General features: G+C 58.8%; 2 protein-coding genes and 1 long non-coding RNA gene across 3 annotated transcripts in view; 1 reads left to right on the top strand and 2 right to left on the bottom strand.

Moving 5' to 3' along the window:
• Positions 1-20,836, top strand: part of LOC102026460 (neuron-specific protein family member 1) — a gene marked incomplete in the record, with an annotated part of 21,116 nt that extends 280 nt beyond the window's left edge. The window contains 5 exon segments of the mRNA XM_005408832.2: positions 1-49; positions 382-535; positions 3,785-3,901; positions 17,285-17,395; positions 20,341-20,836. Of these exon segments, the coding sequence (XP_005408889.1) occupies positions 407-535; positions 3,785-3,901; positions 17,285-17,395; positions 20,341-20,541 (558 nt within the window).
• LOC102026142 lies at positions 10,356-17,273 on the bottom strand. Its single transcript, XR_264514.2, has 3 exons — positions 15,139-17,273; positions 13,389-14,635; positions 10,356-10,546 (listed from the first exon to the last, which is right to left on the bottom strand). It is a non-coding gene; the product is annotated as an uncharacterized LOC102026142 (long non-coding RNA).
• Positions 20,837-21,990: 1,154 nt separating the features above from the next.
• Stx18 (syntaxin 18) overlaps positions 21,991-27,806 on the bottom strand; it is a 104,513-nt gene continuing 98,697 nt past the window's right edge. Inside the window, exons 8-11 of the mRNA XM_005408831.2 lie at positions 26,992-27,050; positions 25,725-25,794; positions 23,386-23,466; positions 21,991-22,888 (exon numbers count right to left, since the gene is read on the bottom strand). Of these exons, the coding sequence (XP_005408888.1) occupies positions 22,793-22,888; positions 23,386-23,466; positions 25,725-25,794; positions 26,992-27,050 (306 nt within the window). The 3' untranslated portion in view covers positions 21,991-22,792. The remainder of the gene's footprint in view (positions 22,889-23,385; positions 23,467-25,724; positions 25,795-26,991; positions 27,051-27,806) is intronic.

Genomic DNA, 27,806 nt, shown 5'->3' with positions numbered 1-27,806 from the left:
CGGAGCGAGGCTCGGAGCGCGCTCGGAGCCCAGACCTGCGGAGCGCGCGGTGAGTGCCGCCGAGCTGCACCCCGCTGCGGGATGGGGCGTGGGGCCCCTGCTCTGTCCGAGTAGGACGCGGGGTGCGCGGCGGATGGCCCACGAGCGGGGGCTCCAGGACAAGGGACGCGTCCGGAGGGGCTGGGCAGGGGCGGCGCCCCCTTCCCGGCTGCGCTGCGCCCCCGAGCCCGGGGCTTCGTCCGAATAGACGAGTCTATACACACAGCCCCCCAGAGCAGGCCTGCCCGCGCGTGCTCGCGACCCCTTCCCTGTGCGCAGCCCGCCCCGCGCCCCACCCAGGCCCTGGCTCGCTGTGACCCCCGCGCCCCCTTCCCTCCGCAGGAGGCGGCCTCGGTCCCTCGGAACCATGGTGAAGTTGGGGAACAATTTCGCGGAGAAGGGCAGCAAGCAGCCGCTGCTGGAGGATGGCTTCGACACCATTCCCCTGATGACACCCCTCGATGTCAATCAGCTGCAGTTCCCGCCCCCGGATAAGGTGAGCCCCCCACCCCTGCACGCTGCCGGGATGCGCACCCCTAAATCTCTCGTGGCCGCAACAAAAGAATCGCCGCGTGCGCTGGGGACGCCGAGTGGGGGCGGCTCCGGCTGGCGGAGGGAGGCCGGGCGAGGACGTCGTACCCGGCTTGCTTGCTTCTGGACCCAGCGATGTTGGGGGCCCCTGCCTCGGGTGTCGGCTCCCACCACGGGTCCCACGACCCCACCACGGTCCCTTTTTAATTTTTGTGGAAGTCATGTCGGGGGGCGCTGTCCCTGGTCCCCTAGCTGCCCTGCACCTCCCTTGCCCCGCGGCGCCAGAGGGGCTCTGGGGGCGCGGCTGCCCCTGAGCCTTCCGGAGTGGTCCCGTTTCCATCCGATCGGCCCACAGAGGTGGGGGCTCGGCCAGGGGCCCTCCCTCGGGCCCGGCGCCCCGCTGGTCCTCTCTGCCCCCCGCTGGCCGACTGGCCCGGGCGCTGTGTGGATGTGAGCGCTGACCAGGCCCTCTGCCTCTCCTTCCTCTTTGTTTCTCCCGTGCTGCCTCTGAGTGAGTGCCGGGCTCACTCGGGAGCAGTGCGAGCGGGAGCGACCTCCCCTCAGCCTTGGCCGGAGCATTTTTGCTGAATTTGAAAAATGCCCTTTTGGGGGCATATAGCATCTAGTCAAGTTGCTATCTTTCCAGTAAGACCGTATTTTAGAGTTAACGACGGTTAACAGGACCTTTAAAAGTCCTGACAACTGTACTGCAGAATTCTCCTAAAACCCTAAGCAGGGCTTCCTTCCCACCCTCCTGCCGCGCCCCTCCCCCACCCCGCTCCCCAGAGTCTTTTACATTTATTGTCTCATCCGGTCCCTGGTGGAGCAGCTCTGACTCAGGGCTTTGCCTTGCCGCCTGCAGGGCTGTGTGGGGTGTCCCTGTGGGGTCGTTTTCCTGGAGGTTTCTTTGTTCCCGTGGAGTCCCCAGAGGCTATTCAGCTCCCCAGGGAGCTTTTGTCCCCTAGCTCCATTGTCTGTAATTTGAGTGGGGGGCTGGCAGCAGATGTTCCCACTGGGGAAAAGGGGGCCAGCTGGCCATGCCGTGCACCCCCGCAAGCTGGGGCCGTTCTAGGGCGCTCAGGGGCCAGGCTGGGCTTTGCTGGGGGCGCTCACCTGAGGCTTCTGGTTCCACTCTGTCCCTCCCTGTGTGGGTGCCGGGCTGGCCCTGCTAGCAGAGTCTGGCTGGAGGCCCCACCTCCCCTCATTCCTGAACCCCAGATGCTCAGCTCAGGAGCTGCATGGTGGTGCCAGGAACCCTGTGTCCCGAAGCAGCACCTCTGTCAGGTGACTCTCTCTGCTGGGCCTGAGCCTCATCTTCCTTCCAGTCTGTTCCATTCCAGGACCGCCTGGCACAGTTGGCTTATTGCAGGGAGGAATGGTTCAGGCAGGTATGGAATCCCGGGCAGCCAGGCCGGGTTCCCAGGGCCGGCCTGGGTGGCTCTGGGAGGCACAAGGTTTGTCATCCCTGGAAATGTTCAAACTGAGGGGTGCCTGCATGGCAAGTGTGCCCCAGAAGCGAGCTGCAGCAGGGTGGGCTAGGAAGTCGCTGAGGTCACAGACGAGGGGACTGAGACTCAGGGTTTTCAGGCTGTGCCCAAGGTCACTGTGCCGAAGGTGATGGCTGCCCGGGACGCACGGGTTCTGTAGGGCTTCTCAGTCCACGTGGGTTGTAGCTGGACCCTCTCACCCTTGACTTCTCAGCTGGGACCATAGCAACGCGTTGCTAGCAACCTGGGATCAGGAGGCAACATCGCCTGCCCCAGGTGACGTGGCTTCTGAGGACTGCTTTGCACACTCTGGGAAAATCGGACCGAGGGGCACTGTCGCCGGGTTGGCAGCGATGGCAGGGACCACCATCCTGGCTCAAGCTTGGTGGATGCCTGTTCTGCCGCTCCATAGGCTGATTGATCCCTTAGCATGGCGGCACTGTGAGGTCACGGCCAAGGTTGCCCCATGTTACACATGTGGGAATGAAGGCTCAGAGCGTGCAGGGGACCTGCGCAAGGTTTCCTAATCTGTCACTGGCAGGTGCGGGCTGAGTCCAGGTGAGATGTTGCTGGGGTCTCCTTGCTGGGTGGGCTTCCGCAGATGCTCTCCTCCGCAGCCCTGATGAGAGAAGCCTTGCTGTCCACGCACACCCGAGGGCATGCCCAAGGCCACATGGAGCGATGGGTGCCCTGGGATTGGAGGACAGAGGTGTGACGCCCGAGTGCCAGCCCAGGCCGGCGTACCTTCCCTGCCCGCTGGGCACATGTAAAGGAACAACGGGGGCAAGAGTGTGGTGGCACAGTTCTTGGCTCTTGGCATTGCTTACTGGCACAGGCCATGTCCCCCGTGCCTTCTCGCCTGGGCTGGCTCCAGGGGTCACAGCTCGGGCTGAGGAACCCTCCATTTGTCCTGCAGGGACAGCCATCTGGGTTGCTTTATTTTCCCTGTTCTGTGCTTGGTCCCACTATAGTGGACCATGGGTAGCTCCCTAAAACCATGGACCAGCTGGGGAAGGGACAGATCCCCCGAGAGGATGGGCATGTGGTGGCTGGTCCTCTGATGGGCACCTGCTCTGGGGATTAGAGGTGTGTGACGCCCTCTTCCCCACCCTTGAAGTTCCTCGTCCAGTAGGAACAGAGAAGCCAACCGGCTCTGGCCAGATGAAGGCCGAGTGCGAGGGAGTGAGAGCGGGGAGACCCTGGGGGCTGTGCAGGGCGGGGCAGAGAGGGCTGGGGTGGAGACAGATCCCATAGGAGCTGAGTCTGCAGGCCCTAGTCAGTGCCCTCTGACCATCTGTTGTGCCCACAGCAGGCAGGTGGCACATAAGGGCCTATGCAAAGGAAGATGCACCCTCCCGCAGCCCTGGGCCAAGGCTGGAGCTCTGGTGGTTCGAGGGAGCACTGGCTTAAGAGTCAGATGTCGTGCAGCCCCCACCCTGTCATTCACTAGCTGTGTGACCTTGGCCGTGAGCTTACCCTCTGTGCCCTCTGTCACACCGCTTCCCGCCAGGGGTTGTGCTCGGGACTCTGAATGGGTAGGTGATTGCTCTGAAGCGCAGGCATGGGCAGCTTTCCGGTGAGAGGAGGTTGTGCTTGTTCCGCTGTGGCATTGCTTCCTGGAGCGATGGTGGATGTGAATATGACGGTTCCCAGACCCGCCCACCTGGGGCAGAGGTGTCTGAGCACAGGGTTCACCACTGATGGGTGCCGCTCTGTTCCCTGAAAAGGTGGTCGTGAAGACGAAGACTGAATATGAACCCGAGCGCAAGAAAGGCAAAGGCCGTCCCCCCAAGATAGCCGAGTTCACCGTCAGCATCACGGAGGGCGTCACCGAGAGGTTCAAGGTGAGCGGCCCTGGGGTGGGGCGAGGCCAGCCGCTGCAGAGCTGACTCCCAGGGATACAGGGGTAGGAGGGGCGCTGTCTGTGGGAGTGGATCCCGGCTGTGCAGGCTGTGGCTTCCGGCTACCCACCGAGATGTTATCCTCCTGGCTTGTGAAAACGTCTTTCCTTGTCTTCGTCTTCCAGAGTGGTCACGTGTTACTTATTTTTATAGTGGGGCAGACCCACTCATGAACGTTCTTTTAGAGAAAGTTAGAATCAACATACAAAACTGTCGCTTTCCAAACATTAAAACATTTGCCTAACAGCTCAGGAAGGAAGCAGACAATAGCAGAGGATGAACGCACAGTGCTTACTACGCCAGCCTGGCCCGAGCCTTTCAGCTGCGTGAGCTCGTGGGCGTGAGCCTCCGTGGGAGGGGGCATGGAGCGGCCGCGACAGAGCGGCAGGGCCAGGAGCCCACGCCTGCGGCCTCTGCGCTTCTGCTCCTGAGCCTGGGGGCACCGCAGGACCACCCTGGGGGACAGGAGAGGAGGAGAAGAGCGGCCCTTGGCCAGATGCACAGGGCAGCTCAGGAGAGGCCAGGGTCCTCTGGCCCAGGGGGCATCTGGCTGGCGCTCCGGTCACCCCACTTGGGTGCACGAACTCTCTGCTCGCACTGGGGCACAGCGCACCCGCTTCTGCACAGCGCAGAGCACCTTGGCGTATTCTCTCAGGTTCCATTCCAGGGAGCTCGGGTCCATCCTGGGAGGAAACCACCATGAAAAGGAAGCCGGAGAGGGGCTTTGTGGAGCTACTGGGGACACCGGGGTGAAGCGACTTCGAGTCCGTCCTTGGTGTTGCCCCACACTGCCCCTCGGTCTGCCCTGCTCTCCTCCACATCCTTGTGTGTTTACTTGTAGCGTGTCTGCCCTGCAGCCGCCTACCCAGTGCCTCCTAATGCGTAGCCGGTACTGTGTGGATGCCCATTTCACAGCTGGGGACACTGAGAGCACAGAGCCTGCGTCTGCCCTCCCTGTTCTGTGTCAGGACATCGTGTGTGCTGAGATGCCCTTTTGGTGGCTTCTGCCTCAGCAGCTCACACGCATGAGGCTCACAGCCAGGCTGAGATGGACTGACCTGAGGTCAAGGCCTGTCCCCTGCTCTGGCCGGTGACATCGGTGTGGGCGTCATGTGCTGCCGTTGGCTCCTTGGGAGCAGCTGCTGACCCCGGGTTAAAGCAGGAGTGACCTTGAAGTCAGAGTCAGGGTGTCAGGATGTCTGAGTGTGTCTCAGCTTTTTGTCCCCCATTTGACCTGTGCCTCCCAGTCCTGTCACTTCAGGTCCCCACAGAGCAGGGAGCAGTGTGACCCGAGTGGCTCCTGCATCTGTTGAGTGGCTGTATGTGCCAAACGCTGTCCCTGCTGTGTCCTTGGTCTGTGCTTTTCCCTTGAGATCATCTGTAACAGGCCCCTGGGTCCTCGCCCCAGGCGTGGGTGACGCACATGTGCCCCCAGGGCGCGGTGTTGCCGTGGCTGGGGCCAGGCGCAGTGCCTTGGCTCCTGTTGCCCGGAGCCCGAGGCTCGGAAGCCCTCAGATGATCCGTGCCCGTGCTAGGGGACTGGTTGCGGGGCAGGAGCCCTGCGCCTTCTCTGCTGCCGCCCTTGTGGAGGCGCGTGCACCTGCCGGCTTACCGGCTGTGCTTAGCGTCTGTCGCCCTTTGTGCTCATAGCCTGCTCCCCATGGGGCCCTCAGTGGCCTCTGCACACGTCAGGCTGTTGAGTCCTGGGCGGTCACAAGGTGGCCACGATTCCCCACGACTCTGTAGCTCCAAAGTCAGTGCCTTCCGCAAGACCCAGTCTCAAAAAAAAAATAAAAAAATCAAAATTTTAAAAAGCCAGGAGTGGTGGCACATACCTGCAATCCCAGCACTCAGGAGGCTGAGGCAGGAAGGAGGATCTCAGAGAGTTCCAGGCCAGCAGGAGCTACACAGTGACATCAAGTCCACGCAAAAAATCAAAATGAACCACAAAACCCCAAATAACTAAAGCCAGCATCTTTTCTTACTGCCTACCCCAGGCCCAGGCAGCAGCTCCAGTGAGACACTCCCCAGCCCCGAGTGCAGACCCGCACATTGCTGGAGTCCCCTGGGGCACTCTCAGTGGGATGGGCACCCCGGCCCTGTCCCCACGGCCTTTTGCGAGGAGGCCGTGACAGCATCTACCCACGTGTGTGTGCTGCCCGAGCCGACTCCGCTTGCAGCTCGGTATGCCTGTCAGCTCGCTCAGCCTTCATGAATGCTGCCCTGGCAGGTGCCGCTATCATCTGCACCTCCCAGCTGAGGGAGACTGAGGCAGAACACATGACCCCAGGGCAGCCTGCTCTGCCTCTGCCCCAGCTTTGCAGGGAGTCCCAGCCTGAGGTGAGCAGGGCGCTGGGCGGCTGTTCTTCACACAGTCCTTGCTGGGTTCAGCGCCTGCCCTGGGGCTGCCCGTGGGGCCCGCAGAGCCGGGGCTCCCTGTGTCCAGGGTCTGCACAGGCTCGGGTCCGTGAGGCCACGCCATGTCAGTGCCCTTTACCTCTCGTCCCGCCTGTCCTGGGTCTCCTCTCTAGGGGGGACCACTCTGGCAGGCTCTTGGGTGGTCGCAGGTGGCCATGATTCTCCACGACTGTCAAGAAGAAATTCAGAATATAAAAAGCCAGCAGTGATGGTGTGTGCCTGAAATCCCAGCGCTGTGGGGGATGTGTGCAGGAGACTTGTGGCCCGAGGTCCCGAGGGCTGGCCTTGTGAGGCAGAGGCCCCTCAAGCCGGGTTGGTGACCTTGGCAAGGGAACCAGGCCATAGCAATGCCCGAGGCAAGCATGTTGGCCCAAGACTGTGGCGCAGGGACTGTGAGTGTGGGCAGAACTGACTCGCGGGCAGCCCCGAGCCGGTGGGCGGCAGCTCCCGGATCCCATCCCCGGCGCCTGATGCAGCTGCCTGAGAAGTAAATGCGTGACGAATGGCCCCGTGAAGGGTGAAGGGGACTTGGCGAGGTTTCCAGGCGTCCCTTTGGGCCCCTTGCTTGCGGTGTAAGCTCGGCATCAGCTCCCTGAGCGAGGCCGCTGTCTGGGCACACTCATGCCGGGTCCTGCAGGTGGCCTGCCCAAGGCCTCCCAGGCACGGTCAGAACCAGGCACCCCTGCTGTGGGTGTCCGGGGACATTGTGGTGGACTCCAGCAGCTGAGTGATCTAGGGGCCACCTCCAGAGCCAGCCGCCTGGGAATGTGCATTTGAACCTGCTCTCCAGGCAGTTCCAGTGTCCGCTGGGTCCTGGAATCTTCTGGGTGGGGCCTGGTCTGGCCGGAACCCCTTGGGAATGCTGCCCTGCCTATCCCGGCACAGTGGCGTGAGTGATGTCCCTGAGTGCGTGCACACAGCCGGGCGGGCGGCCGTCGTGCGGAGCCTGGTTTCTGCACACTGGGCTGAGCGGGTTTGCGGATAGGAGGTCAGGACCAGTCACCCCCTTCCACCAGGCTTGTCGCAGACGAGAGGGACAGACACCTTCCGGGTCCTGTTGGCCACAGGGCGGCTTGTGGGTGGTGCTTGGTTCTTGCCCCCAGTGTGGGATCGCGGGAAGGAGATCCTGCCTTTCAGATACTGAAGCAACAAGTAAACAGTGTGTCCCTTTTGTCTCTAATTTGCGTCGTCAGACATGCCTCATCTTCGTGAGCCTTTGGATGGCATCCTTGGAACGACGTCGTTCTGGATGTTACTTTGTGATCATCACTCGGTGATTAATCTCTCGGCTGCGAGGTTGCTAGGCTTGTTGCTAGGTAACCGCTGGTGGGGAAAGGGCTTTGTAAGACTCTGCCACACAGGGATGGCGGGATGAATCACCCGTGGCGGCCAAAAGTCTAGGCTTCTGAGGCGGCTAGTGTCACCAAGAGAAGCGGGCGTTTAATTAATCCGAGGTGTATCTGTGCCGAGAAGAAATGCGGCCTGAGATGTTTCTCAGACGGGCTCGACCTGAGCATTTTTACGCTGTGCTCCCCTCCTCCGTTCAGAGCAGCGTGTCCAGTGCTGCCTGGGTCGCTCTTGGTCAAGGTCCTTCCTGGGGCTGCGGGGTGAGCAGCGGCTGACTCTTCACGGCTCACGTGCCGAGGGGTGAAGGGCTTGGCGGTCAGCACACCCCTGACCTGTGCCGTGTCGCCCCCGGACCTTAGCAGACCCGAGGCTGGCCTCACACAGGAGCACCCTTCAGGGTCAGCTCAGGGCTGGGCGTGTGTCTTAGGAGGGACACGTTCGCCTGGCATTCAGTGCTGGGGGGCAGTCCCTTGGCATCCCATCACCGATGGTCCTGTGAGTGGCTGGTATCTTTTTCTCGTGTCCTCAATGACCTTGAGATTCCTGTGTGCCTGTTTTTCATCCCCTGGCATGGCCTAAGGCACGCGTGTTCTGTGTTAACCTGCCGTGGTGCCGTCTCCTCTGCGGTGTGCGTGGGGGATCTTCCTGGGTGGCGGTCTCGCCGCAGACCCTGGAAATGTGTTTGGACACCCGGTGACCTTGAGCCTCACTGTGCATCTTGTGGGATTTGGCCGCCTGCATTGTCAGTTGTAGAGCTCCTGGGCTCGGGGTCCAGCTGCAGAGGGGGCCCCATCAGAGTGGCTGTTGAGTGGATTGTGTCGTGTGTGTGTGTGTGTGTGTGTGTGTGTGTGTGTGTGTATTCACTGCTGTGTGGATTACCTAAAACATTTAGTGCTGTAAATGCTTGAGGATGTTAGGATTCGCCTTCTTTCTCCAAGATTTTTTTTTTTTTTGGCAGTGCATTACTCAGCAGAAGCACTCATTTCCTCTCTGCTTTCCCCGAGGGAGAGAGGACAGAGACAGCGGAGTGACAGCCGCCCACCACCGTCAACCCAGCTGCTGCTCAGGCCCGGAGCCTCACAGGGTTGCTCCTTTCTGTCTTCCTAACAGTGCCTGAAGGGCTGACCTCACTGTTCTGATTTGCTAGGTGGAGAACTAAGGCCAGAGAGGTGGAGGAACAGGGCCAAGGTCAGCCAGGGTAAGGAGGGGTGACAGGAGGGAGACCCACATCCATCCGACACTCTGCTCTGCATCACAGGGATCGCAGGTGACTGCTGCTGCAGACATGCTGCTGTGCTGCCGCCGCCCCTGTCCCTCCCTCAGCTGGCCGGTGGCCTCAGAGTCCCCCAGCCGCAGAGGTGGCACCAGGGAACCCAGTGCCTTCTGCTGCCGCTGACTAGGTGGAGCCCTTGCTGATTCTGCCCTTCTGGCAAGTGATCAGACCTACTAAGTGGACTGGTGCCTGGTCAGTTGAGTGGCTGTGATTGATGCCCACACTGGGATACTTCGGTGAGTGACAGTGGACACAGCAGGCAAGATGCTGGGCAGCGGCCACTGGGACGGTCTCGAGCTCCCAGTATACTTGCAACAACCTTCCCTGCAGGCCCTGGCCTATTTGTGATTGCTCCTGGTGGACCTGTAGGGAAAACACCTCTCGGGGTCCCCTGGCTTTTTCTGCAGGGCTGCTGTAGTTTGGAGCAGAGCAAACTGATCAAGGGAACCCCCCCAGCAGCTTGTGATCCCCAGCTTCCCCGCTCCAGCCCAGTTTTTAAAAGAACGGTGGTAAAATATAGATAACATGAAACTTACATTTTATAATGTGCAGTTAGTGTCGTGTAATGTACTCACTGTGGTGCCCAAATACCGTGCTTTCATCACCCAAAAGGAAGCTCCTACTCCTGCACATGAGCCATGAATTTAACGTTCTGTTCCTGTGGATTTCCCTGTGCTGACGTGTCACGTGAGAGGACTCCTACAAGATGTGACTTCTGTGTCTGGTTCTTTGGCCTGGCCTAGTGCTTTCAGGGTGCGACCTGTTGTCACTGGTGTCCGTCCTCTCTCGCCTGTGGCGGGTAACAAGTATCTCGTCGTAGGGATGTACACATTTTGTTTATCTGCTGGTCTCTTTTTGGACACCTAGGTTGTTTACATTTGGCTGTTGTGCATAGTGAGGCCACAAACATTCATATACACATTTTTGTTTGAGTGTAGTGCTTTGGGTATCTACCCCGGAATGGAACAGCTGGTTCCTGACACTGTATATTTAACATGCTGTGGAACTGCCGACATGTTTTCTAGAGCAATGGCATCATTTTCCGTTTGCATCAGCAGTGTACAAGGGTTCCGTGTCTCCGTACCCTCACCGGCACTTGTCCTTACGATTTCTCAATTACTGCCATCACTGTGGGTTTGAAGTGGTGTCTCGTTTTGTGGTTTGGATTTGCACTTCATGGCTGAGCTATTATATTTAGGTCTTTTGTCCATTCTAACCATTACTTTCTGTTTATGGTGTAAGGTTCCAGCTTCATCCCTTTGCCAGTGGATATATGATATACACGTTTCCCAACACCGTTTGCTAAAGAAACTTTTCTTTGCCCCATTCAATGGTCTTGGCATCATTAATGAAAATCAGTTGACCATGGATAGAGTTTTATTTTGGCCTGTTCATTCCAGTCCATTGATTTATATGCTTTTTCTCATGCCAGTACCATGATGTTTTGATTACTGGAGCTCTGTAGTAAGTTTTGAAGTTGAATCCTCCAATTTGGTTCTTTATTTCCAAGAGTAATTTTGACTCTTCAGAGGTCCTTACAGTTCCCATTTCTGCAACAACAAAAACATCCTCATCAACAACGATGATAAACAACAGTGAAGGCCATTGGGATTTTGGTAAGGGTGGCATTGCATCTGTAAAATTGGACAGCTGCTCTCACTTCAACAGTATCGGCTCTTTCAGTGCATGCACAAGGGTATCTTCCCCTTGATTTGGATCTCCCTTAATTTCCCTCAGCAGTGGCTTACCCTTTTGTGGGGACAGCCCTTCACTTTTTAATGTAGGCTACAAACTACAGAGGTGTTAGCAGGACCCGTGACTTTTATCACCAATGCAGATGACAGGGGTTTTCCTGTCATCAGGACCTTGGGATAGTGTTCTTGCTCATCCTCCTTTTGAAATCAGAGTCCGTAGAAGCTCTGTTTGTTTAGCGCGTTCATAAAGAAGCGTGCATACATCAAGACTTTATAGTTTGATAGCAGTATGTCAGTATAATTGGTTTTCTTTGCAAGTTATTGTGTAGCGTCCCATGCATTTGAAGCATCACCCTGAGGAGCTGTGGTGTCACCTGTGGCCAAAGAGGTCGCAGGCATCAACATCATGGAGGAGCCTGTGCCCGGCCTCCATGCCCTGCTGCTCCGGTGCAGGTCCCCTTAAGTCCACAACCCAGGGGCTGGGCCACCCCCACTGTGCGCCACCCTGGGGGACCCCCTGGAGGCAGTGGCAGCTTGCCTCAGCTTCTGTTGTCGGGTGCACAGAAGTGGTGTAATTTTAGGGTCCACGTGGACTCTGTGCCCCCCGTACACACAGGCAGACACATGCACCCTTCAGACGGCTGCTCAGTGCTGTGGGAAGTGCTGGTCTGTCACACCGGGGCAGCTCTTCCTGGAGGCCAGACACATGCAGAACCCGCGTGGGCCCCAGCCTCTTTGTGTGACAGAAGGGCGCCCCCGTCACCTGTGGGTGCCCTCTCTCCTGCTAGCGTGTGGGGCTCTGGACTTGGTGACCAGTCACACCATCGTGTATGGGGGCGGGTAATGCAGGTTGACCCCAGGGCTTTTGTACTGAGCTACGTTCTTACCACTTTTTTACTGTTCATTTTTTATTTTTTGAGACTTAGTCTTGTGAAGTTGCTAAGTGGCCCAAGCTGGGCTCAGACTTGCAGTCCTGCTGCCTCAGCCTCCTAGAGTGCTGGGATTATAGGCGCGTGCCTGCTGCCACACCTGGGTTGTGCTTTGGACATCTCTGGCTCCTCCTTAACAGCTTTCCTTTTCCCTTGCCTCCCTGCTGAGCTCTCGGAAGACCACCCCTCTGGGCCACCTGTCTCCTGCTTCTCCGCTGGCAGTTCCCAGCAACTCCGGGTCACCCAAGAAGTCCCTTGGTCACTTGTGAGCCCCAGAAGATTCGAGAAAGCAGGGCCTCCCTTTTCTCTGTACAGAAAAAGAGAAAAGTAAAGACACTGATGAAGTAGTCCAGGCTGGGTTCCTTATTACGTAGTCATTCCTACTGCATCATTTTTTCCTTCTGATTTTCAAACAAAAAGAAAACAAGAACATGTTCCTGGTCCCAGCAAGCATGGTGGCCAGGCCCTGCCCCCTGTGCCCTGGGGAAGCCCCTTGTCCCTGTCAGGTGGCCTGGTGGCCTTGGTCCCTGGCACTAAGCCTGAAGCCACCCCCAAGAGGCCAGGTGTGGGCACCAGGTACTGTGTGCTGGAAGAAGAGCCGCCCTGCACCCACTTCTCACCGTGCCGGGTCATTCGCTTAATGAAACCGGGGTGATTGGCTCTTCCTGCAAACACATGAGATGCGTATTCTCTTCTGTGTGTACACGGGAGCCAAGGCTGGCTCCAGGTCCCAGGGTGGCTTGCAAGGCTCAGTAGACTGGATTCATGCCCCTCCTTCACTTCCACACCCAGGAGGTCCCTGCATGAGGCCTGCCCTGCCCATGGGGGCTGTGGGAGAGGCCACCTGAGCAGGGAGGTCTGTGTCCTTGGCCCTGGCCCTTCCCCACCTTCAGATCTGCAGCGCCGCTTCTTGCAGCCCCTCCCCATGCTCATGGGGCCTCCTGTGTAGTATCCCCGCCCCATGGCGCAAAGCTCTCCCCTGGGTACGCTGGGTGCTCCCCCTGGCTAGAGCTCCGGGCCTCAGTGGGCAGGGACCCTCTCCTCGCCCTGCTCCATGCAGAAGGACGGAGAGAGGCCAGAGAGAGCAAGAGAAAAGGAGACCAAATCCGCCCTTTCAGCGACTGTGTTTGTGGGACCAAGGATTGAGCCCAGGGCCTCATGCATGCCGAACAAGTGCTCTGCCTCTGAGCTATATTCCGACCCTCATTTGCTTTTGAAGTAGGGTTTTGCCAAGCTGCCCAGGCTGGCCTAGAACTTGTGAGCCTCCTTCCTCAGCCTTCTGAGGAGCTGGGTTACAGGTACACACCACCACGCGTACTAATTTGGCCTTTTCTAATGAAGCCACTCTTTGGACAAGGGCATGAATCCAGTCCTGGGGGCGGAGCCTTCCGGACCCAGTCATCTCTGATGAGTCCTCAGCTCCTCACACCTGACAGTAGCGGGTAAGTCCCCAACACATGCCTTTGGGGGACACACACATCCCTGCAGCACAGGGACAGGACATGAGTGTCCCTGGGGGGTCATTATTCAGCCACTACAGCGGGCCTGATCCCAGTCCTCCAGCTTCTTTCCCTGGGAGGCTGCAGTGCTGTGCAGGGAGGGTGCTCTGTGCCAGCTCTGCCCGGCCCCAGGGCTCGGCACGCCCCCAGGAGCGCAGGCGAAGGGCCGGTGCCCCTTTCACAAGTGAGAGAACTGTGGGAGGGGGAGCCCTTCCGAGGCTGCTGTGTGTCGCTGAGCAGAGTTTGAACCCAAACCTAGCCTCCTCTCACTCTTTGTCCTGGCACCAAGTGGCTACTTCATCCTTCATGTCTTTGGCCAAAGTCAGAAGTTGGTTGAAAGATGCAGTTTTGCTGGGCTCTCTGGGATGTGGCGAGTGACGCTTGTCAAGGCAGAGCGAGCCTCAGGGGACTTGCAGGCTGGGAGGAAGCACCGATGCCTGGCTCAGTAATTTCATTCAGTGTTCTAGAATATTCCTCATTGTCTCGGGGGAGGGGGAGGTTCATGCAAGTCTCCGAACTGGGACTCCCTATACTGAATTAGGACAGAGCGGGTGCTTGGTGACTTGATGGCAGTACGTGGGATTGGTGACCAGAGGCTCAGTGTTCCAGAACCTTCTGGGGGCCTTGGGCCTGGCTGGAAGGGAGAAGGCAGCATGACCTGGTGTGGCTTCCACAACAAAGTGCCACACAGCATGGGTGCTTACAGCCATGAAACGTACTCTCTCAGGGTCCTGGAGGCCAGAAGTCTGAGATGTGGGTGTTGCAGGGCTGGACTTCTGAGTTCTGCAGGGCGGGCCCACCTGTCTTCCCCGGTCTCTGGGGGTCGCTGGCTGTGCGCTGGTTGGCTGGTGGGCCTGTCACTCTGGCCCTCAGTCTTCACATGGGCTTGTCTCTGTGTCCCCGTTTCTCTTTGTTATGAGGACACCAGTCAAATTGGATCAGGGCCCAACCTAATAACCTTAACCTGATCAAATCTGCTGAGGCTGTGTTTCTAAATAAGGTCACCTTCGCAGGTACTTGTGGGTAGGCTTCAGCCAGTTTTCTGGAGAGCCTGTAAGTTAGGCCCAAGCTGTGGGCTGACAGTCCGCTCTCGGACCCCTCCTGCTCGTAACCCTGTAAGGATGTGAGGCATGGCTCCCCTCCCCCAGCCGTGAGATGCAGTAGGCGTCCAGAGAGGCCGGGCCACCTGCTCAAGGTCACGGTCCACAGTGTGAGGTCAGCACAGCTCCAAGCGAGGAGGGGCCCCTTCTGGAGAGGCCCAGGGTGCTGTCTTAGCCACGACAGACACGGGGACACATGGGCCACCAGCAGATTTGCAGGCTCTGGGACAAGGAGGGGCTTCCCTGTGGCCTGCTGAGGCCTGGGGAGGAGGGGACGGCTGGCAGGGAAGTGCGTCACGGCCTGTTCCACCTGCTGACTCGGTTTCTTTCTTTGTCGCTTCCTCCCAACGGCTCCAGGGACTGCTCCATTCTCATTTCTCGGTCCTGTGAGCTCCTTGGCTGCCAGGCCTGGGAATCCTGCAATAAAGGCCCAGGCCAGGTTCCAGGGCTGCCTGGGGAAGTGGTTTCCCCACAGCCTGCCGCGGGCTGGGTTATTTTTAAACACTAACAGATGGGGCGCCATGATCCTGGCTCCTGGGTGGCTCCCAGGTTGAAGGAGCAGGTGAACGACGTGCCATCTCCTTCCACCCTGAGCGACACAGCCCCGCTGGTGGGGACTTGGGGGACAGGCAGGGGGCTGAGTCCCTAGCCAGGGAGATTAGGGTGAGGCAATGACCCCAAGCGAGTGTGGGTGACCTGGGGTAAGAGCCGGCTCTTCTGTCTGTAGGACCCCAGGTGAGCGAGCAGCAGGATAGCGGTGATAATAGCAGCAGCAAGAGCCACAGCTGCTGTGTCCAGCACACCAGGCCCTGTCCTCAGGGTCCTGACACCCTGCCGACCCCTTGGCCCACCCAGCAGCCCTCGGAGTGACGCCTGTCCCTGCTGGTGGACAGGGAGCTGGAGCCACAGGGCACGTGTACCTGTGGCTGGTGGCTGTCACTGCCCTGTCCTGCCATGTGCTTGCTGCTCCCTGGTGCCAGCAGGGTGCTGCCCCTGTTTCTCCAGCAGACCTGGACTAACTGCCCCTCCAGGCTCCACTCAGCCTCGTGTCCATGGCAACCTGGGCATGAATAGCCCGGCCCCATCCTGTCTGCATCCAGCACCAGGCACGGCTGCATATGTGATACGTGTTGCCCAGACAGACCAGAGTCTCTCCGGCCTTAGGGAAGGTGACAATTCCAGTGCGGGGTCACAGAGGCTGGAGTAGAGTTGGGCACCCTTCTGCCAGGCTCCTAAACTTGTCACTGTCAAGAGGGTGGAGCCTAGAGGCCAGAGGACCCGGATTTAAAGTAGGAAGGGCCACCTCAGAGGTTGTGTGGGGAGTCCGAGAGGCTGATCTCCGGGAAGGAGGGCGTGGAGAGGACAAGGCTCCTTCCAACTGAGGGTGTGCGCTGGGGGTGAGGAATGGGGATTTGGTGGCTGCGGGTGTGGCTTGTGACCGGGGCTGGCTGCGGTCCTGGGGGTTTGCCCTCGTCTGGACCTGGGGAGTGTGGCCAGGGTGCCTGGAGGACTGGCAAGTCCCGCAGCAGCATGGAACCAGCCAGGCGGCAAGATGCTGGTGGGTGGGGCCCATAGAGACCACGCCCACGCCCCTGCGCCACGCCTCTGCGCTCTGCGTCAATCTGCAACAGGGACGCAGGCCCGGAGGCCCAGGCAGATCAGGACCCTGGGAAAGGGGGCAGTGCCCCTAGTGACAGTGACAAGATTTGGAGCGGGGTAGGGGCTGTGAAGTGCTGGAGTCCGTGCCCCACGTTGTGAGAGACAGGCTGAAGTGGGCGGGGCCCCAGCTAGTGCGTGGAGAGCAGCCCTGCGGCAGAGGGCCGGCGCTGGTGCCTAAGCAGCTGATGCGGGGTCTGCAGGTGCGCCCGGTGACGTCTGAGTTCACAGCGGGGCTGGCCTCTGGCTTCCCCGGAGCGCGCTGCGCTGCAGCACACTTACGTCTTGCATCTCCTCCTGTGGTCCTGGCTGGCACCTGGTTGCTTTGTTCCCTTTCACGGGGGAGGGGAGCCCCAACTCCCCCTGTGGACCCGAGGCCAGGCTCCTGAGGCTGGCAGGGTCTACTCAGATGAGCCCGGCTGCACCTGGGTCTCTTCGGCAGCCCCAGGAGCAGCAGGGTCCCCTGCTCCCCACGTCTGGGATTGTGGGGCTCTCTGCGTGGCGGTGGAAGAGGTGGGAGGTAGGGTGCCAGGATCTCCGCGGTTCTGGTGCCCAGTGCCTCCAGCTCCTTCCTGGTAGCCACCCCTGCTCACCTGGGCGGGAGGGGCCCACCTGTGCCTTGTCAGCCTCATGATCGCACCCTGCCGGGCTTGCTAGCGGCCAGGTAAATATCGTCAGGGTCCCGATGCGATGTTACCGGGGCCCTGAGCCCTGTGCTCTCTGGCAGGGACGGGTCTCCTGCCTGCCCGCCAGCTGTCCCCCGTGCTGTGGTGGGTTCTACTGTAAACGACAGCGGAGTACCTACTTTGTGCTGGGCCGGCGTAGGGCTCAGCATACAGCAGTGAAGAAAGTCAGTCCCTGTTCCCATGGCACACACTGAACTGCAGGACACCATTGAGGGCAGAGGGGACAGGGCTGCAGATGTGCCGTCCTCCTAGGTCGGCGGGTCCTGGCGCAAGGGCAGCCGGGTGTCTGAGTGAGGCTGTGTCCCAGCGCGGAGCCTGGGCTCTAGCGGTGTCCGTGAAGCAGGCACTCAGGCTCGGTGACTGGGCTGTGGGCACAGCAGCCTGGCCTCGCTTCCCAGTCCCATGTCCGAGTCGCCAAGGAGAGGCTTGGGCAGCACGCAGGCTGTATTGTGTCTGTACCCAGTGCTCTCTCTGCAAGCCTGGAACATTCGAAACAACTCATGAAGAGTGAAGGTGACGTGCCAGTGTGAAAAATGCAAACCGTACAGAGCATACAAGATGTCCTGTGAAAGGCGATTCTCCGGAACACTTGTCCCCAGATGTCCTTCTCAGGATCTTCCAGGTTCTTCCTGTCTTTGCACACGTTGGTGCAGTGTACGTGTGCACATATGTCTGCCTGGCCGCCTTCACAGCTGCCCCTGATGGTGCCTACCTCCACCCACAGGTCTCAGTGCTGGTCCTCTTTGCCCTGGCCTTCCTCACCTGCATCGTCTTCCTGGTCGTCTATAAGGTGTACAAGTACGATCGCGCCTGCCCGGATGGGTTCGTCTTCAAGGTAAGGCTTTGTCTCCCCTGGGGAACCTGGAGCCTCCACAGGCTTTGTGGAGCTGCTGCCTATGGTGTTCTGCACTGTTGTCTAATGGAGGTGGTGGATTCTTCCTGGGTGGCCCAGGAGGGGTCTGTCCCAGCTGCCCTCGGCTTCCTCGCTCTCCTGTCTCTCACGCGTGTGCACACCACACACCCACAGCAGCCGGCTCACAAGCAGCTTCTATGCAAGGCTCTCTGGAGGGGCCCGGAAGCCCTGTGGGGTAAACACCCTATTCTTCCTGCACCCCCATTTTACCATTGGAACGTGGAGGGCAGAGAGGCCCTAGGGCACGCTGTTCTTTCAGCACTCAGCGCGTATTTACTCAGTGTCCCCTACCGGTTTCAGCTGGGCACTGAGGGTCCAGGCAGTGCTGGAGAGGATGCAGGGGGCCACGGACAGAGGGGTGCTGCCCCTGACAGCCGTGACCAAGTGGCTCAAGCTGAGGGAATGTGAGGGCATCATAAAAGTAGCCAACGGGCGAGGATGCCAGATTTCCACTTGCATATTTTATCTATTTAATTTTTTTGCAGTGGTGAGGGTCAAACCTAGGGCCTTTGCCCTAAGCTGTATCCCCAGCCCTTTTTATTTTTTGAGTCTAGTTAAGTTGCCCAGGCTGTGACTGACCCTCCTGCCCCAGCCACTGAGCTGGGGGCCTGTGGGCCCCTCTCCTTCACAGAGTCAGCCCCACCTGCCACCCTGCCTGTGAATCTGCCCACGACCCGTGTGGTTCGCTCAGCGTGCGGCCCCAGGCCCCGGAACAGCGGCTGTGTGACGTGACGTGCGAGGGCCTGGCTTTGGCTGCCTCACAGCTTGGTGCCAGGGGCTCCCGGCTGGCTAAGGAGCAGAGCATGCAGGTTATGGCTTTAGGCTCCTTTGCCAGCTCTGACTCTTGGGGGAGGTCTCAGCCCCCCTGGGCTGAGGTTCACTTCGCCAGTGAGCACCGTACCTGCACCTTTGAGGGCACAGCAGGACAACCAACAACAGGGCACATGCGACGCCTCCAGTGACAGTTACCCAGGGAGGGGCTGACATCCACGCCTGCAGCCCATGTGTGCTGGGTCTGCTCTTGGGAGGGTGACACGGCGTGGGTGGAGGGCTGTGACCTCAGGCCAAGCTGAGCCTCACTTCCACGCCTGTAAAGTGGGACTAGTGGCGCCCACCTCACAGAGGGCACACGTGCTTAGAGCACCCTGCAGACTGCGGGTGCCACCGCAACATCGAGGGACACAGGAAGCAGGTGCAGACCCAGTCCCATGCCCCTGCTGCCATGCCCAGGGGAGATGGCTTGCAATCCACAGGACATCCCCGGGGAGCAGGGACCCCACGTAGGAGGCCCAGTGAGCCTGCCTTCAGCTCACAGAGACTCGGGGAAGAGGAGGTTCCTGGAGCGACTCCCCAGTGTCCTGGGCTGGGTGAGACGCCCCCGACCCACATCCACTGGGCACAGCGGCCACCAGCATGGAGATGTCGAGGGTCTCCATCAGGCCCGGCTCACTGCCGCGGTGGGGTGCACACTGCGGGGGTTTCTTGTCACCAGCCAGGAGCAGGAGGCATGCCATGGGCTCAGCCGCTTTCCAGCACGGTGGCCTCAGCCCAGAAGCCGGATGCGTGGGGCTGAGCCTCAGGCTCCTTGGGGAGATGTTGAAACGTCGCCTTGGGGACGGCTACAGGAGATTCGCTGAGTTAGACTCAAGGGAGGGGTTGCTGAGAAGGCGATTTTTAGACTTTGTAGGTGATAGATGGAGGCTCGTGAGAACAGCAGGCCTCATGTTCCTATCTGATAAGGAGAGCCTTGGCGCTAGTGTGATGCTTTGGTTGCTCAGAGACACAGCTTACAGAGGCCATGACAAGGAGGGAGGCTTATTACCCTCACACGAAGTCCCAGCTGGCAGGCAGGTGGGTCTGCTCAGTCCTGTCTCTTGCAGTTGGCCAAGGGGGAGCTGGGAAGAGCTGAGGCATGCAGTGTCCCTTAGGGCCCTATCCAGCCTGCTCCCCTGACATCAGCAGGAATCCTACAGGCTGGAAGTCAGTCATGTGGCCTCATCTGCCAGCAAGGCAGGCTGGGCAATGTCATCATTTCCTGGGTGCTGCTTGTCTCCTCCGACTCTAGGGAATGGGCACGAAAGAGCTGGTTGCCTGTGCACACCTCCGCTGTGGGGCTGGGGTGAGGGGTCCACGGGATGTGAGCACCAAGACCACCGTGCCCCACCCTGTTCTACCACATCAGGTTTGACTCTGGGGTGGTTGGTCAGCTCCTGTCCAGTGAAGATCTTAAGGCTTTGGGGCTCAGACTCCTGACAATTTGCTGACAGTGTGGAGGTCTTCCAGAATGCATGTCCAGCCTTAGGGTTTCCAGCCATCTGGAACCTGCCTTGGCCTCCCCAGTATGTGGCTGGAGTGGGAGCAGCTTCCTAGCCCAGCCCCGACCCCTGAGCCCCCCCTGCGGCTTCCTGCGGCTCTGACCCTGCCCTCACCTCCTCCCCGCAGCCTCGCCGTGCCCCTCTGTGACGTGTGGGCTCCAGCATCGGTCTGCAGCTTCCTGCCCCACAGCCCTTCCCCTCCTGCCCTTCCCTTTGCCTCCCGTGCCTGCCTGTCCCTCTTCCCCAGGGCAAAGCCCCCTAGTGACCTGGCACAGGGAGATTTGATTCAGTGCTCCTGGGCATGGCAAACATGTCTACTAGTTTAAAAATAAGTAATACCCAGTGCAAGCTCTTTGGCGAGGGGGCCCCTGGAGCACCCGTCAGGCGCTGGCCAGAGTCTGTTCGGTTGAGGTGTCATGGATGCCAGCTTCCACCTGGCTGCTGGTGCTGAGGGCAGGACGGCGCCTGCCTTGGGCCGCTCTCTGTGGGGTGTGCAGTGAGGACGCGCCTTCTCCTGCACCCGCGGGGTCTCAACGGGCTCTTGTGTTGCAGAACACTCAGTGCCTCCCAGAAGGCTTGGAGAGCTACTACTCGGAGCAAGACCCCACCGCCCGGGAGAAATTTTACACAGTCATAAACCACTACAACCTGGCCAAGCAGACCATCACCCGCTCGGTATCGCCCTGGATGTCCGTTCTGTCCGAAGAGAAGCTGTCGGAGCAGGAGACGGAAGCAGCTGAGAAGTCAGCTTAGCGAGATGGGCAGGTTCCTTAGAGAGTGTCACTTGAAGGTAACAAAGGGACATTTCATTAAATGTAATTACTGGTAATTTAGAGGTTACTCATTTACGGTGCAATTGCTTCTGTTTGCTAATGCTGCTTTGCAAATAAAACTTGCTGCCGACCACCCATGGGCATAAAACCAAGTACATATCAGCATTGCTTAAAGAGCTCCGACACCATCATCATGTTAAGGGTTCTTAATTTAGCTCCTTCCCGGGGCTTATTGGATGCTGTCAAAAAATAAATGTACACTGGATATGTCAGGAGTTTGGACTTCAGATAAATACTGCATTTGTGGGGTTGATTTTTTTTTAAAGCCACCTTGCTCTCCGCAAACCTTACTCCATAGCCCTATCTGGAGTGACCTCTCGCTTTGCTGCGGGCAAACCCGACTTCCTATTTCTTCTGCCCTGCCCCCCACAGCTGGCACCAGGGCTGGCTGCCAGGACACGCTGCAGTGAGTGGTGCAGGGAAGGGAGGAGAGGGCCGCACGGCAGCTCCCAGCCCGTTCTGTCTCCTCAGTGCTAGAGCCCTGCAGCGCGGCTCGGTGTGGTCTCAGCGCTCTGGGTGACCTCTAGTGCCGCTTCTTGATAAAGGGGGCGCCACTGGGTGGGGATGGCGAGGTTCTCTGTAGAGCGCGAGGGGGGCGGGCAGAGACGAGCCGGGCCGAGGGGCTGCAGGGCGCCGTCTTCTGTGGTAAATACTGACGGAAAGGAAACACTGGCCCTGCTGTTAATTTCGAGTGTGAACACATTTGCACATGCAGCCCCGTACTCAAGCTTTTAAAAAAACTTAGCTGGGTGAGAAAAGTGACAATGTAATTGCTGCCTAGCCAGGGCTCCTTTACGCTTTATTCTGTGGGAAGATGTAATTCCCTCGCTGTAGAGACAGGCAGGGAGGGCTGGAGAGCTGGGGGGAAGGCGCCCTGCAGACAGGACCCTTCGGCCTACAACCTTTGTAATTATGTTCAGTTTGAATCTTGACATTAAATGTTTACAAAATTGCCAGTTAGATAACTAAGTGTGTAAGACAATTAAATAGAAAAATGATACCACAGACTTTCCTTTCATGCTATTTGAATGTGCTGTTTCTGGTGGACATGTCCGAAGTTTCACTGTCTTTTAGTAGCTCGGAAATAAACGACAAGTAGTGCAGACGTGTTGCGAACAAGCATGGCGGCCACGGTCGGCTCCAGTAGTTCCCTGAAATGTGCTTGCGAGACGACGCGTTTTAGTATCCAGGGTGTTTGCAAACAGAGGCGTGACCTCAGCATGGTGGGTGTGTGTTACGGAGGCATGTGCTGCGGAGGATGCTGTTAAGCTGTGGGGAATGCATAAAGAGCAATAAATGCGTGCCAAATCGTGTCCTGCCTGTGTCTGAACACCACGAAGCCCACGCGCACACAGCAGCCCCGCTGGCGTTTTCTAGCAGACGTTACTTTATTGACTGTAAACTGACTGAAATGACTTCTGACATTTCACTGTGTGCAAATAAAGAACTGGAGGGTGCCTGTGCTGCCAAGGGGCTGTCTGTCCGCACGCCTCACGCTCCCCGGGCGAGCACGGACAGGTCTCCACTCTGCCTGCGCTGTGGTCCTGTCGACTCCTCTGGAGGCACAGGGCAGCAGACCCCACTCTTCTGTGGCCTGCTGCCGTCTCAACACCAGCTCCTTGGACCAGCGCCGGGAAGCTGGTCCTCCCGGCCCTGTCCCTACCCTGCCGTTGAAGTGTTGGTGCAGCATCTGGGCACCCATGGCATGGCTCAGTCTACTCACTGGCAGCACAGTGGGTGGCTGCGACAGTGTTTATTAGATCAACAAGGCAAATGGGGATTTTCTTTTCAGCAGCGCCAGGACTGGGTCAGCTGACTCAGACAGCCTGGAAACCACGAGGAAGTAAGCACTCCGATCAGTTGAGCGGTGTCACTGCTCGTGCTCTTCCCTGCAGCCACTGGGGTGGGCAGGGGCAGACTTCGAGTCCCGGCGTGGTGTGGGGAGCAGCCCGGCAGGGGCCTCAGACCGAGCAGTTAGTAACCATCACGCCAGCCCTCTGGACGGCGGCACGGCCCCCTTCCAGTTCATGCACATTCTCTTCCAGCTGCTAGATTGGCTTGGGTGTTGGTTCTGTTATGCACGCGTCTGTGTCAGCTCCTCCACGTGTGGAGTGACGAACCTGCCTGCTGTGCCCCGAGAGCACACACGGGTGCGGGCCCAGCCTGCGCCTCTAGCTGTCATACCAGTCGAGGAAGAGCAGGGAGAAAGAGCACATCACCAGGAAGAAGAGGATCCACACGCGGAAGCCTGCATTGTTTTTGATGGCCTGGGTGGGCAGAGCACAGGTGTTACCTTGCTATCCGTGGCCTGGGGTTGAACAGCCCCGCAGGGCCCCCACATCCCCACACTCCTCTCCTGGCCACTGGGGTCACTAGGCCAGAAGCCGCCTTGAATAGATTGCTGCTTATTAAGTGAAGCCAACAAGTGCTGCAGGCTGGAGTGCCATGGGAGACAGTGGCTCTTTTCTCCTCACTGCTAAACTGCATCCTGCAGGAGCCTAATCCAGTGCTCCCAGGAAATAGGATGCCCTGGAGGCCTCGCTGCTGTCCGGGGTCAAAGCCCTCTGCTCCCTCCGCGGAGCCCTGCCCTGGCTCCGGGGAGCTGGCCTGATGGCACTGGGAGTGGCCCTCCACCCGACTGCTTCGAGGGTGGGAGCCGTGGCCTCTCGACACCAGCTGTGAGCACAGAGCCTCACGGCTCCAGGATGTGCCCTAAGCGTTGCCCCTGTGCTGCCGGGCAGCCCCGGGGCCTGGGAGCACCTACCTCGCGAATGTCCTCATTGCCCTCTTTGATGTTTTCAGTTGCCCCAACGACCAACTGGTGGATGCTGTCAATCTCAGCTTCCTGTGGCGGAAAAGAGGGCCAGGTAAATACAGCACGCCCGCCTCCCCCACCTGAGACATCACAGTGAAAATAGAAGCAGCCACTTCCTGAGGGCCAGGGGCTTCACTCACATGGCCTGAGTTCTCACAGCACCTAAGATGTAGGGATACCTCAGCTTTTTGGAAGGGAAGCTTAAGGCTCACAGAACTCCCCTAATTCTCCTCATTCAGTGTCACAGCAGCTGAGTAGCAGGACTGGCAGGAGGCGCCTGCCCTGTGGGACCCCTTTGCTTGTGCCCCCTGCCCTGCCTGCAGCCTCTCCCGTGCCACTCGCTGGAGGATGACAAAATGCACTGCGATGTGTGGGGTGGCCATGTGCTGGGGCTTTCCCTCCAGCCCCATTGTTCTTTCGGAAGTCCAGAGAAGTCAGCTTTAAAACAAGTACGCTAGCTTCAAAACGAGTTCTATAGATACTCCTGTCTTGTACCATATCTAAGGAACAGCTAAAAGTTAGAACGTGCTACAGGATGCTTGCGGAAAAGGCCAGCCAGACACGGGACGCACAGGAAGTGGAGGGCCTGGCCTGCCCCGTGGAACCCCCGGACCATAAGCCTTTTCTGTCCTGTGCCCCCACAGTGGCTTTCAAGGATCCATCTCCCGTGTAGGGTGGTGAGGCTGGCACTGTGTCTGATGTGGGATGGTTACATGAGTGTGGTGTTAGAGGCCTCTCGGCACCACACCGCAGAAGGGCCTTTGGGGTACCTGATTCCCAGCAGCGACTGTTACACACTAGAAAGGACAAGGTCCAGGATCCTTTGCTCCGAGGTCACACCTTTCAGGAAGACCTCGAAGCAGGAGCTAAGTGACCCTGTCTATGTTCCCTTGAGGACTATGACGTGAGCCGCTCACAAGACTGAAGAAACAATCACATGCATCCCCTAGGTCTCCAACACCCCAAACACACCCCTCCTAGGTCTAGGGCCCTGGGGCAGTGTGAGGAGGGTGGGGAGGCAGCACCTTGCCTGCGCTCTGTGGGCCACGTCTGGCCCCGGACTTGGGCAGCCACAGATGTGAGGATCACAGCAGTAAGGACACCAGCTACCCCTCAGGGGCTGGCTGAGCACAGGACTTCAGTGCAAAGGGGACCTTGCCTGCACTCTGCCTGCCCTCGTGGTATTTCCCAAAAGATATGCTGAGGTGACAGTCTCTTGGCTGGTGGCTTCGGCTCTGCTACTGAAACAGGACAGGACCCCGACCTGCCATGGCTACACCCAGAAATAATGGCAGTCCCACATACTTAGAGCCTGCACAGGACCTGGCCTGCTAGGCCCTTCCTGGTCACTGGCTCTGAGAGCAAAGCGGGTAACACTGATTCCATTTTATAGACAAGAAAGAGGCAGGGGTGGGACGAAGCATCCCTGGACCTAAGGGCACAGGACCCAGGCTTTTCACCAGGCTGTATTCCCCAGAAGCAAGCTGGTATGCTGGGGGACATGGCCTGACTGCCTTATACACTGTGCAGCTGAAGAATCTGCACATGGGCAGCGCCACGAGTCTGCCCGCTTCTGTCACTGCGACTGAAAGGGCAGCTCTAACAAGGCCCAAGCTCCAAACTTCGGTGGGACTCGGTGTACCTCACTTGCTGTGATCTGACTGGCTGTGTGCTCTAGGGAAAGCTGTTCCGTGATACCCTAGAGCCCCAGCCCACACACTGGACAGAAAAGACGGCTTTCAAACCCTGCTGCAGTTTGTGCGTGCTACAGCAGAAGGGCCGCTTTATCAGGGCTGTCGCACTGACCTAGCCAGTTGCTGGGTGGCAGAATTTCTGGACTGTGGGCAGGTGCACAAGGTCGCAAGAGTCCCGGGAAACAATACTCCTCTCCCCTTGAGGACGCGGCACCCAGTGGAACACGGGCCTGTGACTGCTGACTGAAAAGCTGCTCCCCCAGGCACAGAACTGGGTGCCTCTGCAGGGTCGCCCCCTTTTACACATGGGGTCCAAGAGCCCAGAAGAGCTCCTCAGCTCACCCCAGGACAGTCAGGCCAAGAGCTGCCTGGCTCCAGGCCTGGACGTTGTCCTCCTGTGGGCCGTGTGCTCCGCCTCACAGGCGGCCATGCGCCTGATGTGGGTCCCCTGAGGATGGCCTGCACCAACAGTGCCCGCCGTGCACACAGCGCCACTGCAGCCACGGGGCAGACCCCACGGGCAGGGATATCCGCCTTCTCAGGACGTTTCTCAAGCTAAAGGTGAAAACAATCAGATTTTCCATTTTTGTTTACCTGTTGTAAAACTTTTTCTGTGAATATCTCTTGGAGTCTGGAGATTTCGACTACTTTCCCTTCGATTTGCCTTCATAAAGAAAATCAATAGATTGCATGTTAGCCGTTACACTTGGGGCTCCAACAGGAATGACACATTTCTGAAGGCCCATCCCTCCTGGGGGAGGCGGGAGGGCGGGGACGGGGCCGGCCCCTCTGACGGGCTCCCTTCCTGACTCGGGCTGAGCCCAGGCTGCATGTTAGGAAGGACACTGGCTGACTGTCAGTCCCAAGAGGTGAGCACATGCAGTCCCCTGCACTCTGCGCCAGTCTGAGGGAACGGGATGCTCAGAGCTATGCCAAGTCTCTGGTAAGACCTAGGACTGACTGGCCTCATCACCTAGTCACACATACTAGCAATTCCAAAGACAATGTCTAAACATACTGAGTGTCCTGAACAGCTCCCTGGTCAGACACCTCCCATTCCCATTTAGTTTGAAAACATCACACCTGGGTTTGGCAAGTGTCTTCTCTGTTTTGGGGGCGGCATGGGTACCCTGGGGTGGGCTGAGGCCTGCGCATATCTAGAAATGAAAACTGGTACAGGCTGAAGTCAGCCACTGCTCGGGCACAAAGTGGTAGGAGTGAAAAGGTGCTGGGACTGCATGGGCAGCTACGACTCCCTCTGCCAGGAGACCGGAGGGGTTGGGGGGAAGCTGGGAAGAAAAAGAGCAAGCACAGGCTTTGGGGAGGGAGACGGAGGTGGGGCCCGGCCAGGAAGGGAGAGACTGGGCGGAGGGAGCTGGAGAGGGGCTGTCAGAGAACACCCCTGCCCGGGAAGTCTCTGGTGATGTGTAGAGCATCAGGATTTTATTTTGGGGGTGTCCACAGTGTAGCACAGCTGTGCAAAGACCCAGGCCTCACTTTCACAACGCTCCAGACACGCCCACTGAAGCCGAGGCCTGCGTGCTTCCACTGGCCACGCTGGCCTAGGAGCGTGGCCCCGTGGACGCAGCCCCATGGAGTGACAGCCTTTACAGCCCCTGCTGTCTCTGGAGAAGAAACACACACAGCCCTCTGTGTGCAGGTGGTGGTGGTGGTTACATGCCAGGTGATCTGCTCCTCTCTGGATGGTGTGGGCCCTGCAGCCTGAGGGCAGCAGCCAGCAGCCTGGCCCGACCCTGTCACCAGGGCTCAGAGGGGCTGCCTGTGGTGCTTGGGTACCACAGTAAGTAGAGTTCACCGAGAAAGCAGTATTGGCATCAGCTCAGAGGAGGTGCATACATACCTCACTTCATCAAACAAGCTGTTCATCTCCCCAATGAGTCGCTGGTTTTCTTGCTCGAACTGCAAGGAAACAAACACGCTCAGGATGCTGTCACACAGAGCTCAGGCAAGCATCTGCTCCCCAGTCCCCACGGCACCTCCCTCCTCCCTGCACAGCAAGTGGAGATGGAGATCCTGACGGTGGAGATCCCTGTGCAACACCCCTGCTTCAGGGAGAAGCACGCCTCTGCACCCAAACTTGCAGGACTCCGGCTGACATCATGGCTGTGGCTGTGAAGTGGCGAGGAGCTCCTGGGTCAGCCTGCACCCACCTACTCTCTGCTGCACACCCTCAGCCTCTCTGGCCTCTGTACCACATCCCCACCGGCTTGAGCCAGCAGTGGCACATGCGCAACTGCCCCATCAGGTGGCTTGTACCCCCTTAATGGGGCTGTCCTACATCGCCCGATGGGATGGTCATGCAGGTACCACCTGGTGGGTCAGAGCCACTCAGCAGCGAGACATACGGATTATGGCCCTGTCACGCACATGCTAAAGGGAGAAGGGTCTGGTGTGGGCAGGGCTGTGGAGGGTAGGGAGGAGCCCGGACAGAGGATGACCTAGGTCACATGACTTCCAACCATGTCGACAGGGACCAAGGCCTCCAGCTGGGTGAGGAGGACACTTTGACACCCAGGGACGCCTGGGGCTCCTCAGAGAGCCACAGTTGTGCTCCTGACCGTTCTGGCCAAGCCAGAGGAGGTGAACATCTGGGGCTGGCTACAGGTGCGGCTGGGAAACAACCCTGGAGACCAGAGTTCTACCTGGCATGGGCAT

The sequence above is a fragment of the Chinchilla lanigera genome, unplaced genomic scaffold (assembly GCF_000276665.1).
Source record: "Chinchilla lanigera isolate Chin_1 unplaced genomic scaffold, ChiLan1.0 scaffold00113, whole genome shotgun sequence".
Classification (NCBI taxonomy): domain Eukaryota; kingdom Metazoa; phylum Chordata; class Mammalia; order Rodentia; family Chinchillidae; genus Chinchilla; species Chinchilla lanigera.
Note: the sequence above shows the minus strand (reverse complement) of the source record. Positions and strands in the feature narration are given on the sequence as shown.